At 46.6% G+C, this 13,652-nt stretch overlaps 1 protein-coding gene across 2 annotated transcripts in view; it reads left to right on the top strand.

Moving 5' to 3' along the window:
* The window catches only part of ttll4 (tubulin tyrosine ligase-like family, member 4), a 97,154-nt gene extending 84,961 nt beyond the window's left edge, over positions 1 to 12,193 (top strand). For both annotated transcript variants that reach the window (XM_055638804.1, XM_055638803.1), the window contains exons 17-19: positions 1,076 to 1,146; positions 5,895 to 5,977; positions 9,354 to 12,193. In XM_055638804.1, the coding sequence (XP_055494779.1) occupies positions 1,076 to 1,146; positions 5,895 to 5,977; positions 9,354 to 9,414 (215 nt within the window). In that variant the 3' untranslated portion in view covers positions 9,415 to 12,193. The remainder of the gene's footprint in view (positions 1 to 1,075; positions 1,147 to 5,894; positions 5,978 to 9,353) is intronic.
* Positions 12,194 to 13,652: the final 1,459 nt, after the last annotated feature.

Below are 13,652 nucleotides of genomic sequence, written 5' to 3'. Positions count from 1 at the left end.
TCCCAGGAGCCCTTTGGGTTAAGATTGAGAAAAGCTAAGGTTATCATTGATCCATAGCACCTGACCCCAGCAATATTCAAGAAGACACATGGTGCTGGAGTAACTCAGCGGGTCAGGCACCACCTCTGGTAAACATGGATAGGCGATCTTACGGAGTCTGAAGAAAGGTCCCGACCCAAAACGTTTGCCTATCGATAGATAGATAGATAGATAGATAGCCTTTTTATTGTCATTCAGACTTAGTCTGAACGAAAGTGCAGCAGTCATACATATAATACAATACAATAAAACAACAATAAACACACATTAACATCCACCACAGTGAGTCCACCCAGCATCTCCTCACTGTGATGGAGGCAAAAGTCTTAGGTCGCAGTCTCTTCCCTCCTCTTCTCCCTATGCGCTGGGGCGATACCCCCCCCCGGGCGATGTTAAAACTGTCCCGCGGCTCAAACACCGCGGCCCGGGGTGGTTGAAGCTGCCGCCCACCAGTCCTGCAGAAACAGCTGCTGGCCCGCGGCCGAACCCCGGACTCAGGCCACCGCCGCCAGAACACCGTCCCAGCCACCCTCACGTGAGTACTGTGCCGTCTTCAGCCTCGGGCTGGGCCGCCCCGACTTGGGCGTCGCTTCTCCCCCCGGACCGGGCCGCCCCGCCCCATGTTCCCCAGACATTCTGTCTGACCCCTTGAGTTACTCCAGCACCTTGTGTCCTCTTTGTTAAACTAGCGTCTGCAGCTCCTTGTATCTAATATTCAAATAAAGCTTATTCCTAAAAGCCACAGCCATCAAATTAAGAACTGATTGGTGTGACAATAAATATGAATTATTGAATGCTTTATTGTCACAAGTGAAACTCTTTGATTTGCGTACCCAAGGTATGCAAAGAGCCGCTATGTAAAGGGCACCGACAGAATTACAAAGTGTCCCGCGCTGGATCGCCCTTCGTTTCCACCCCTATCTCCCCTGTACAGGGCCCTAATAAATCGTTCTTCCTATTATATTCTCATGTTCTATTCTAATGCATTCTAATAGTTTTTTTTAAATTGGTATTTTGTTACCATTTGTTCCCACAGCAATTGAAATGTTGCAAGAACTGAGTTATCGGAGGGTTCATCTGGGGTCGTCCGTTAATCCTACACACGTCGTGAGTAATCAAAACTACCACAATTTTAGTCTTTTGGTCTCGAACATTAACAATCTGCTGCTTTGGTTGATGCCTTGCTTTGATGAATGGTTGCTATCGGTATGCTACAGGAGCAGGGAGGTTCTACTGCAGTTGTACAGGGTCTTGGTGAGACCACATCTGGAGTATTGCGTACAGTTTGGGTCTCCTAATCTGAGGAAAGACATTCTTGCCATAGAGGGAGTACAGAGAAGGTTCACCAGACTGATTCCTGGGATGTCAGGACGTTCACATGAAGAAAGACTGGATAGACTCGGCTTGCACTCGCTAAAATTTAGAAGATTGAGGGGGGGATCTTATAGAAACTTACAAAATTCTTAAGGGGTTGGACAGACTAGATGCAGGAAGATTGTTCCCGATGTTGGGGAAGTCCAGAACAAGGGGTCACACAGTTTAAGGATAAGGGGGAAATCTTTTAGGACCGAGATGAGAACATTTTTTTTCACACAGAGAGTGGTGAATCTGTGGAATTCTCTGCCACAGAAGGTAGTTGAGGCCACAGTTCATTGGCTATATTTAAGAGGGAGTTAGATGTGGCCCTTGTGGCTAAGGGATTAGGGGGTATGGCTGAGGTATCGAGTCTGGGTAAGAATGTGATCGTACAGTTGGAGGGCAGGGGGGATCACAGATGGGGGACAGTTAGAGAGGAGGTTGTGAAACTGTCTCCAGAGAGAAGAGGAGAACTTCTTCAGTTGTGCTGCGTGCAATCCCGTCAGCGGAAAGAAATTATTCTAATGTCAGCTACCGATTAGTAAGTGTAGCATTAGTTGACATGAGCAGTCACTGAAGTGCATTCCACCATTTCAAGTCATTTTTGTTGGCAGGAAGCTAAGAGAACGAGACTGCTGGACATTGTGGGGGTATCATTTGCAAAATCTTCAAAATTGCTTAAGTGCCATGAAAGTAAATAGCAAAAATGTTTTCCACCCCATTAGCTATTCTCATCCACTGATTGAGTGAACTAGAGGAAATGATATTGATTTGTTATTGTCACTGGTACCGAGATACAGTAAAAAGCTTTCATTTGCGTGCTATCCAATTACATCAGATGACACAATACTTGATTAGTACGGGTGTCAGGGGTTATGGGGAGAAGGCAGGAGATGGGGTTAGGAGGGAGAGATAGATCAGCCATGATTGAATGCCAGAATAGACTTGACGTGCCGAATGGCCTAATTCTGTTCGTATCACTTATGATCTTCTGACAATACATGAATACAATCCAGCTCTGCACAGGTACAACAGGTAGTGCAGAGCTTATTTGGAGGTTGTAGTGTTTAACAGCCTGGTGGCTGTAGAGAACCTGGACGTTACAGTTTTCAGCCTCCCGTACCTTCTTCCTGATGTTTGAAAAGTGAAGACAAGTTTATGGCATGGGTAATGCATGCTGGCAAGACTAATTCCAACGTGTAATCCAAAAAACCACATCCCTTCCACAACCTGCCAAATATCAGAACTGGGATAGATCTGCGCAACCAAAAAAAAGGTTGGTCCATTTTACGTAAGAGAATAATCCTGGGAGTTTCTTTGCCATCCCATGGGATGACGCAAGTCTTAAAGGCTGTGTGGGGCAGCTGTCGTTTAGTCGCTGCTGGTACTCGCACCATTATAACCGCAGCTGTCTTCCTTCCCCTGGTAGACAAAAGTGCTGGAGAAACTCAGCGGGTGCAGCAACATCTATGGAGCGAAGGAAACGGTCAACATTTCGGGCTGAAACCTTTCTTCAGACTGATGGAGGGTAGGGGGCAGGGAGAAGAAAGGAAAAAGGAAGAGGAGGAGCCCGAGTGCTGTGGGAGAGCTGAGAAGGGGAGGAGACATCAAGGGCTAACGGAATTGGGAGAAGTCAATGTTTATGCCACTAGGGTGCAGACTGCCCAAGCGGAATACGAGGTGCTGTTCCTCCAATTTCCGGTGGTGCTCACTCTGGCCACGGAGGTGGCCCAGGACAGAGAGGTCGGATTCGGAATGGGAGGGGGAGTTGAAGTGCTGAGCCACCGGGGGGGAGGCTGTCTTCCCCTCCCAGGCACACTTCCCATTTCCTTGTAATAAGGGCTGCAGTAAATCTACAAAGCGCTGGGATGAGGCTGCTGATTCTGCCACAAGGCGGCGGCAGGGCTTTTTGGAAAGCAGCACCTTCAACGGCCAGGAACGGCTTCTCAAGTAGCAGCAACAGCAATTTGCCATAAACCAGGAAGCCACAAAACGCAGCAGACTCCAAGGCTGGGGCTAGTGCACCGCGACCTTTTTAAAAAATATATCATTTGACAAAACTTTGCACAATATTTTTACGTGGGCGCAGTATTTGGAACAAATAAAATGTGCTCACCAGCTTGAGTTTTATGCGGTGAATAATTTTCTGTCAGATTGATTTGGCAGTCAAATAATTTGGCAGCCAGATTGATATTGGGATTGAAACGTTCATTGATTACTGGGGATTTCTGCTGGTAACTTGATTCCAAGGTGAAATCCCAATGGGTGCAAATTTTCACTTAGAAATAGGATGGATAACTTTGGAAAGAATTACATTTAAACAAGTGGCAAATAAATGGATCCGAGTTGAACGCTGGCAACTCACCAAATTCGATGTGTCTTTGTATATTGTATCAATGACCTTGATCAAATCTGCACCCCCCTGCTTCTCAAACCACAAATTATTTAACCATCCGTCCTACCAAGCAGAATCAATCTATTCCTTGTTTAAGAAGGAACTGCAGATGCTGGAAAAATCGAAGGTAGATAAAAATACTGGAGAAACTCAGCAGATGAGGCAGCATCTGTGGAGGGAAGGAATAGGTGACGTTTCGGGTCGGGAAGAAGGGTCTCGACCCGAAACGTCACCTATTCCTTTGCTTCATAGTCCATAGATGCTGTCTCACCCGCTGAGTTTCTCCAGCATTTTTATGTGGGGGGTGGGGGGGGGGGGGGGGGAGAAGAAAGGAAGAGGAGGAGCCCGAGGGCTGAGGGAGAACTGAGAAGGGGAGGAGGCTTGGTGATCGTTTCGCCGAACACCTCCGCTCGGTCCGCATTAACCAACCTGACCTCCCGGTGGCTCAGCACTTCAACTCCCCCTCCCATTCCGAATCTGACTTTTCTGTCCTGGGCCTCCTCCATGGCCAGAGTGAGCACCATCGGAAATTGGAGGAACAACACCTCATATTCCGCTTGGGCAGTCTGCACCCTAGCGGCATAAACATTGGCTTCTCCAATTTCCGGTAGCCCTTGCTGTCTCCTCCCCTTCTCAGCTCTCCCTCGGCCCTCGGGCTCCATATGGGCGGAGCAGCTCAGAGAGGTAAGGCGGGGCGAGCCCATTCAACGATTTAAAAACAAATAAAAGAATTTTAAAATGAACTCGATAGTGCAAATGTCGTTGCCTTGCAGTATGACTGCAAGGCAACGACATTTCGTTCAGACCGAAAGGTCTGAATGACAATAAATCTGAAGAAGGGTTTCGGCCCGAAACGTTGCCTATTTCCTTCGCTCCATAGATGCTGCTGCACCCGCTGAGTTTCTCCAGCTTTTTTGTGTAACTGACAATAAAGGATACTTTGACTTTTGATATTCTTCACCAGTCACAGCCTAGCTAACTCACTACACAAGGACCAGCAGCTATCACTGGTCTGCATCATCCCCGTGAAAAAACAAATATAAACTTGGTTTGTCATGTGTGCCGAGGTACAGTGGAAAGCTTTGTTGGTGCGTGCAATCCAATCGACGGAAAGAGTACACACGAGTGCAGTCAAGCTGTCCACAGTGTACAGAAATAAAATGCGTAGGAAGAAACTGCAGGGGCTGCTTTACACCGAAGGTAGACACGAAATGCTGGAGTAACTCAGCAGGTCAGGCAGCATCTCTGGAGAGAATGAATAGGTGGCGATTCGGGTCGAGACCCTTCTTCAGACCCGCCAGTCTGAAGAAAGGTCTCAAGCCGAAATGTCAACTATCCCTTTTCTCCAGTGATGCTGCCGGACCTGCTGTTACTCCAGCATGTTGTGTCTACCCATGGCGCACAGATACAGGATGAAGGGAATAAGGTTTAGTGGAAGATAAAGTCCGATTAAAGATCGTCCGAGAGTCTCCAATGCGGTAAACTCTCTTGGAATCTAGCACAATCAAACTCCTTATTGTAATTTTAATTATCATATTACCATATAACAATTACAGCACGGAAACCGGCCATCTCGACCCTTCTAGGCCGTGCCGAACACGTATTCTCCCCTAGTCCCATACACCTGCGCTCAGACCATAACCCTCCATTCCCTTCCCGTCCATATAACTATCCAATTTATTTTTAAATGATAAAAACGAACCTGCCTCCACCACCTTCACTGGAAGCTCATTCCACACAGCCCACCACTCTCTGAGTAAAGAAGTTCCCCCTCATGTTACCCCTAAACTTCAGTCCCTTAATTCTCAAGTCATGTCCCCTTGTTTGAATCTTCCCTACCCTCAGTGGGAAAAGCTTTTCCACGTCAACTCTGTCTATCCCTCTCATCATTTTAAAAACCTCTATCAAGTCCCCCCTTAACCTTCTGCGCTCCAAAGAATAAAGCCCTAACTTGTTCAACCTTTCTCTGTAACTTAGTTGCTGAAACCCAGGCAACATTCTAGTAAATCTCCTCTGTACTCTCTATTTTGTTGACCATCTTTATCGACCATCTTTAATTAGCTCCGGGCAACAAAATGAGTTGTTTTTTTTATCCTTTCTACAGTGGCATCCACCCAAAAATATGTTTATTCCGAAGTTGGACATCAGCCAGAATGGAGTGTGTAAGTCATCTCGTTCCCAAGAGAGGTAAGTCCTCCATTTCAAGTGTATAAGATGGCTAGTTGAATCAGTAGTACACTTATCACAGAGAGGATCTGGATAGTGTAGCAAGGAACTGCAGATGCAAAACAAATGTAGGTCCCTTGCAGTCAGAAACAGGTGAGTTGATCATGGGGAACAAGGATATGGCGGACCAATTGAATAACTACTTTGGTTCCGTCTTCACTAAGGAAGACATAAATAATTTGCCGGAAATAGCAGGGGACCGCGGGTCAAAGGAGTTGGAGGAATTGAGTGAAATCCAGGTTAGCCGGGAAGTGGTGTTGGGTAAATTGAATGGATTAAAGGCCGATAAATCCCCAGGGCCAGATAGGCTGCATCCCAGAGTACTTAAGGAAGTAGCTCCAGAAATAGTGGATGCATTAGTAATAATCTTTCAAAACTCTTTAGATTCTGGAGTAGTTCCTGAAGATTGGCGGGTAGCAAACGTAACCCCACTTTTTAAGAAGGGAGGGAGAGAGAAAACGGGGAATTACAGACCAGTTAGTCTAACATCGGTAGTGGGGAAACTGCTAGAGTCAGTTATTAAAGATGGGATAGCAGCACATTTGTAAAGTGGTGAAATCATTGGACAAAGTCAGCATGGATTTACGAAAGGTAAATCATGTCTGACGAATCTTATAGAATTTTTCGAGGATGTAACTAGTAGCGTGGATAGGGGAGAACCAGTGGATGTGGTGTATCTGGACTTCCAGAAGGCTTTCGACAAGGTCCCACATAAGAGATTAGTATACAAACTTAAAGCACAAGGCATTGGGGGGTTCAGTATTGATGTGGATAGAGAACTGGCTGGCAAACAGGAAGCAAAGAGTAGGAGTAAACGGGTCCTTTTCACAATGGCAGGCAGTGACTAGTGGGGTACCCCCAGGCTCAGTACTGGGACCCCAGCTATTTACAATATATATTAATGATCTGGATGAGGGAATTGAAGGCAATATCTCCAAGTTTGCGGATGACACTAAGCTGGGGGGCAGTGTTAGCTGTGCGGAGGATGCTAGGAGACTGCAGGTGACTTGGATAGGCTGGGTGAGTGGGTAAATGTTTGGCAGATGCAGTATAATGTGGATNAATGTGAGTTTATCCATTTTGGTGGCAAAAACAGGAAAGCAGACTATTATCTAAATGGTGGCCGATTGGGAAAGGGGGAGATGCAGCGAGACCTGGGTGTCATGGTACACCAGTCATTAAAGGTAGGCATGCAGGTGCAGCAGGCAGTAAAGAAAGCGAATGGTATGTTAGCTTTCATTGCAAAAGGATTTGAGTATAGGAGCAGAGAGGTTCTACTGCAGTTGTACAGGGTCTTGGTGAGACCACACCTGGAGTATTGCGTACAGTTTTGGTCTCCAAATCTGAGGAAGGACATTATTGCCATAGAGGGAGTGCAGAGACGGTTCACCAGACTGATTCCTTGGATGTCAGGACTGTCTTATGATGAAAGACTGGATAGACTTGGTTTATACACTCTAGAATTTAGAAGATTGAGAGGGGATCTTATAGAAACTTACAAAATTCTTAAGGGGTTGGACAGGCTAGATGCAGGAAGATTGTTCCCGATGTTGGGGAAGTCCAGGACAAGGGGTCACAGCTTAAGGGTAAAGGGGAAATCCTTTAAAACCGAGATGAGAAGAACTTTTTTCACACAGAGAGTGGTGAATCTCTGGAACTCTCTGCCACAGAGGGTAGTTGAGGCCAGTTCATTGGCTATATTTAAGAGGGAGGCAGATGTGGCCCTTGTGGCTAAGGGGATCAGGGGGTATGGAGAGAAGGCAGGTACGGGATACTGAGTTGGATGATCAGCCATGATCATATTGAATGGCGGTGCAGGCTCGAAGGGCCGAATGGCCTACTCCTGCACCTAATTTCTATGTTTCTATGTTTCTATGCTGGTTTACATTGAGGCTCTATCAGGCGCTGGTCAGGCTGCATGTGGAGTACTGTGAGCAAATTTGTGCCCCTTATCTGAGGAAGGATATGCTGGCTCTGGAGAGGGTCCAGAGGAGGTTTACAAGAATGATCCCAGGAATGAGCACTGGGCCTGTACTCGCTGGAGTTTAGGTGTGGGGGGGGGGGGGGGGGGGGGGGGGGGGGGGGGGGGTGGGGGGGTGGGGGGAAGGAGGGGGGGGGGGGCTGGGGGGGGGGGGGGGCGGGAAGGGGGGGGGGGGGGGGGGGGGGGGGGGGGGGGGGGAGGGGGGTTGAAACTTACAGAACAGTGAAAGACATAGATAGAGTGGGTGTGGAACAGATGTTTCCACTGGTGGGAAAGTCTAGGACTAGAGGTCACAGCCCCAGAATTAAAGGGAGCTCTTTTAGAAAGGAACTTCTTTAGTCAGAGGGTAACTCATTGCCACAGAGGGCTATGGAGGTCAAATTAGTAGATATTTTCAAGGCAGAGATGGACAAATTCTTGATTAGAATGGGTGTCGAGGGTTATGGGGAGAAGGCAGGAAAACAGGATGAGGAGGCAGAGGATCCGTAGAAGGGCCTGTTTCCGCGCTGTATCTCTAAACTAAACTAAACAAATGTTGTAGGAAGGAACTGCAGATGCTGGTTTACACCGAAGATAGATACAAAATGAACTCAGCGGGTCAGGCAGCATCTCTGGAGAGGAGGAATGGGTGACGTTTCGGGTCAAGACCGTCTTCAGACTGAGAGTCAGGGGAGAGGGAGATAAGAAACAGACATAAGAAAGTGTAAGGTGTGAAAATGAGACATCAAAGGGGAGGTGAATCAAGGAGAATGTAGACTAGATCATTGTTAGCTCGGAGAAGCGTGCAGAGATACATTTTAATTACGGGGGGCAGTCAGACTGGTTGGAGAACTGGGAAGGAGAGAGGGAAAGCAAGGCTTAATTGGTTGGGGTTGGACAGGCTAGATGCAGGAAGATTGTTCCCGATGTTGGGGAAGTCCAGAACAAGGGGTCACAGTTTAAGGATCAGGGTTAGGTCCTAAATCATTTAGGACCGAGATGAGGAAAACATTTTTTCACACAGAGAGTGGTGAATCTGTGGAATTCTCTGCCATAGTTGAGGCCAGTTCATTGGCTATATTTAAGAGGGAGTTAGATGTGGCCCTTGTGGCTAGAGGGGTCAGGGGGTATGGAGAGAAGGCAGGGATGGGATACTGAGTTGGATGATCAGCCATTGAATGGCGGTGCAGGCTCGAAGGGCCGAATGGCCTACTCCTGCACCTATTGTCTATGTTTCTATGTTTAATGAGGGGGGCAGTCAGACTGGTTGGAGAACTGGGAAGGAGAGAGAGAGAGGGAAAGCAAGGTTGGAGAAGTCAATATTCAGCGGGTGTGAACTGCCTGTTTCACACGGCATCTTTCTCCTCTCGTTCACAGCCGTGAGTCCCCACAAGGCACACACATGAGTCTCCTCCAGCCACTGCACCAATCATCCTGAGATCCTTCGGACAAGTTGCTGCCTCGTGGAGGGGGCGCTCTCTGCCTTCTCCGGTTGCCCCCTTTCCAGCGGCCAAACCCTTGTTGCTGTCTACTCCTGGGAAGCTTGATCTTTGAAGCCTACCTCAGCCGAGGATGAAAACAAAGGGGGGAGAGCAGGAATGTCAGTCCTTTCAGCGTGTTTTTTTCTTTTTGTTTTTTTTTTTACCGCTTGCAGTCGTTAACGCACTGAAACTCCCCGAATTTTGGACCAGATCAGTTATTTATTGCAATATCGAAGTACGAGCTATGCATCTCGATCAGCCCCCCTCCCCTCCCCCCCCCAAAAGCCTTACGGAACAATGTAATTAATATACAGGAGTTCTATCAGCTTCTTGTTCTACCCCCCACTCCACCCCTGAATTCCCGCTCCTCGTTTGGCTGGAACTAAACGCTGGTTGCCAGCTTCAGCCGAGCACAACTGCTATTCTCCACCGAAAACTCTTTGTAATGGTACGCAAATCAGCTTTTGGGTTGGCGATCCTCTCCGCTGATAGAAGACGATCCAGAAAACGCGGCTATACCTCTAGAAGAACTTTAAAAAAAAAAGGGATATCCACCCAAGAAGACCAGAAGCGACCGGTGAATTTATACGCACAAGATGCCTGATTCTGACTTTTGCCCATATACTGCTGCATTCTCTCCCCACCCCACACCCCACACCCCTCGCTGTATAAAACTTCATTGGCCACGGATTTTGTTTGATTAAAGAATTCCATTTTATAATCACGCCTACAAGAACAAAAATGATCTCGCGGCTATGACAATCACCTTTGAAATTACCGGTAAAACATTACTTATTGGGGTTTTGTAACGGAAAAAAAAAAAATTTACTTGTCGTAAAAATGCGCAGAATTTAAGACCACTGCATTCTTGCAACGTGACGTTCGTTCCAGTGTTTTTATTTTTAACAGCCGTTTAAAATCTGAGCGGCCCACAAGTAGCATCTGCAATGAGGAATGTGTTATTGAGTTGTGTTATCTGTACCCACCCAGTCATAGCTTGTGAGTAATCAAAAAGACTATGGGTGTCAATAACCACTGGTTAAATCTTGACCTCGACCTGATGTGAAATCAATGGTATCGTACTGCACCCGCGTATAGAAGTAGACTCGTGTTGCCGTTGAGGAGTTGACCCTGCTGCAGCCATGTGATGGAAGAGAATGAACGCCCTGCTGATCAGCTTCCCGGTTCTGCCAGTCTTGTTGGCCATACCAGTGCGGCTGATCATCATCTTCCTGCATTGTGAAGCCAAACGCGCTCGGGAGAGCAGATTATCTCCCAGGGCCTTGGCAGCATTGACCTCGTCCTCACCAAAGGCGAGTGTTGCCATGAGCCGGGTCCCTACTCCTCCCCTTTCTACCTCCCAGGTAAAAAGACATCAGCTGTAATCTTGCAAGTCGGGCATCATCGGGAACTCAGCATGGCGGCATTGATGAACACACACACCTCCCCCCCCGGCGAGTTCTGTTCTGGAGGAGCGTTAAAACTGTGCTTGGCCAAATTCCCCGTCTCACTATTTCCTCCCTCTCCCGTGGCATCAAAGCAGCACGGAATCCTAAACCTTGATCTCAAGTGCCTTGAATGTGAAGTGCCGCATTCGATTATTGTTTGCGTCACCCTGTCCGTGAAAATTATAATCGGTTATGGGACAACACCTTAGCCATTAATCTTCAAATCATGATTAAACAAGGGGATTTCTCCCCCCCCCAAATTTTCCTCTCTCTCTCGAGAATAGGACTTTTTATTTTTTTTGCTTGTCCGTCGAAAGCAAAGTGAGATCAGTAGCTGAAGGAATCAATGGGAAGATTTAATTTTTCATTGCCTCTGGATTATTTTGGAGTCCTTAGCAGGCGAAAAAGAACAATAATGGTCTGGCGTTTCCTGTGGCTGTTTCGATAGCAGGTTGCCTTGAGTAAGCGCTGAGATTACAACAGGACCACACCACACGCCCCAAATGATATTCATTTTAAATCACGCAAGTCTGGAACAATTATCCCACCAACTTGCCTCCGGCAGTAATCTTTAACATGGCTCGTGTTAACTCTAGATTTAAAGTTTACAGTTTTCCAATGAGCTTGGCATCAAACTAGCTTTTATCTGCCTGCATTGACTAGTAACAAGTTGGGTACACTTGCTGTATTAATTTTATTACAATAACAATGAGTGGTTCTCAAGAGTTGGAGCGTTTTCTCCCCAGCAATAAAGCAATAACCAAATATCCATTATGGAAACAATTCAAATAAATTGCTTTTGATAACATTTTGTGTGCATATTAATCAATTATAGATTTCTAAGACTGTAGACGGAAATGTGGCGTTGCCGAAATAAGTATCCGAATAATCTTTTATTCAATCCAAACCATTGATACATGTAAATATCTGTATTAAATTTTATCCAGCTCTTCCACTTTTCCAGTATCTTTCTGTTGCAACCTGCGAAAGACTCTCCAGGTTATGCTACGAAGGGCTAGTATTGACCCAACGGAAGGGCCACAAATTCTTAATTTCGCCTCCCACCCCCCATCCCCCAGCATTGAATCCATGCCAGCCCTCCGAACTGCAGTGCCCCCCTACAGGCACGGCAAACCTTGGCTACAGGAGCTGATCACTAGTCTGGTCAAAGCAAGGAAATGTGTACCAATCTCAAACTGTGACACTATTTTGTAATAATCCGAGTCTGTTGTGTGCTGAACAGATTTTTTTTTTAATAATCACTAATAAAGAGAACTATGTTGCCTAATCCCTTGACTATCTGCTGCTTCTGTTTTAATACTGAATCGTCTTGATGAAAATCTTCCTTCCAAATGCATGAAGTTAAGGCCCTGTCCCACTTAGGCTGTTTTTAGGCGACTGTCTTAAGTCGTAGAGCAGGTCGCCGAGAAAACGGCGACTAGCTACAGCATAAAGTTTGAAATAGAATTATTACTTTAGCTGAGTTGGATGATCAGCCATGATCATATTGAAGGGCGGTGCAGGCTATGAAAGCTAACATGTTGCCCTGCAATCTCTTGACTATCTGCTGCTTCTGGTTTAATAATGAATCGTCTTGATGAAAATCTTCCCTCCACATGCATGAAGTTAAGGCCCTGTCCCACTTAGGCTATTTTTAGGCGACTGTCTTAAGTCATAACAGGTCGCCGAGAAAACGGCGACTGGCTACAGCATAAAGTTCTGAAATAGAATTATTACTTTAGCTGAGTTGGATGATCAGCCATGATCATATTGAAGGGCGGTGCAGGCTCGAAGGGCCGAATGGCCTAATCCTGCACCTATTTTCTATGTTTAACAACAACAAAAAAACGTTTGTTAAACATGGCGACAACCTCTCTCCACGACAACAGTGGGTACGGCAATCTAGGGAGAAAACTTATAGAAACCAGCATTCCCGGCTAACCTGGATTACTTTAAAAATTCTTAAGGGGTTGGACAGGCTCCCTTCTTAAAAAAGTGGGATGCAGAAGGAAGATTGTTACCTGGGATGCAGCCTATCTGGCCCTGGGGATTTATCGGCCTTTAATCCATTCAATTTACCCAACAGCACTTCCCGGCTAACCTGGATTTCACTCAATTCCTCCAACTCCTTTGAACCGCGGTCCCCTGCTATTTCCGGCAAATTATTTATGTCTTCCTTAGTGAAGACGGAACCAAAGTAGTTATTCAATTGGTCCGCCATATCCTTGTTCCCCATGATCAACTCCCCTGTTTCTGACTGCAAGGGACCTACATTTGTTTTAACTAATCTCTTCCTTTTCACATATCTATAAAAAAGAACTTTTTTCACACAGAGTGGTGAATCTCTGGAACTCTCTGCCACAGAGGGTAGTTGAGGCCAGTTCATTGGCTATATTTAAGAGGGAGTTAGATGTGGCCCTTGTGGCTAAGGGGATCAGGGGGTATGGAGAGAAGGCAGGTACGGGATACTGAGTTGGATGATCAGCCACGATCATATTGAATGGCGGTGCAGGCTCGAAGGGCCGAATGGCCTACTCCTGCACCTAATTTCTATGTTTCTAAGACAAGCTACGCTCATTGGCGTCAAACCCACGGTCACCAACTGTCTCCGAAAATTTGGACATGTTGGAAATCCAGCGGCAACCAGAAAGACACTACGACTTGTGACCATAAAGGCGACACCCCGGTCGCTTGTAGTCGCCTATAAAATCGCCTAAGTGGGACAGGCCCTTTACTGAGGACTGGAA

This window comes from Leucoraja erinacea, chromosome 7, assembly GCF_028641065.1.
Source record: "Leucoraja erinacea ecotype New England chromosome 7, Leri_hhj_1, whole genome shotgun sequence".
Lineage (NCBI taxonomy): Eukaryota > Metazoa > Chordata > Chondrichthyes > Rajiformes > Rajidae > Leucoraja > Leucoraja erinaceus.
Note: the sequence above shows the minus strand (reverse complement) of the source record. Positions and strands in the feature narration are given on the sequence as shown.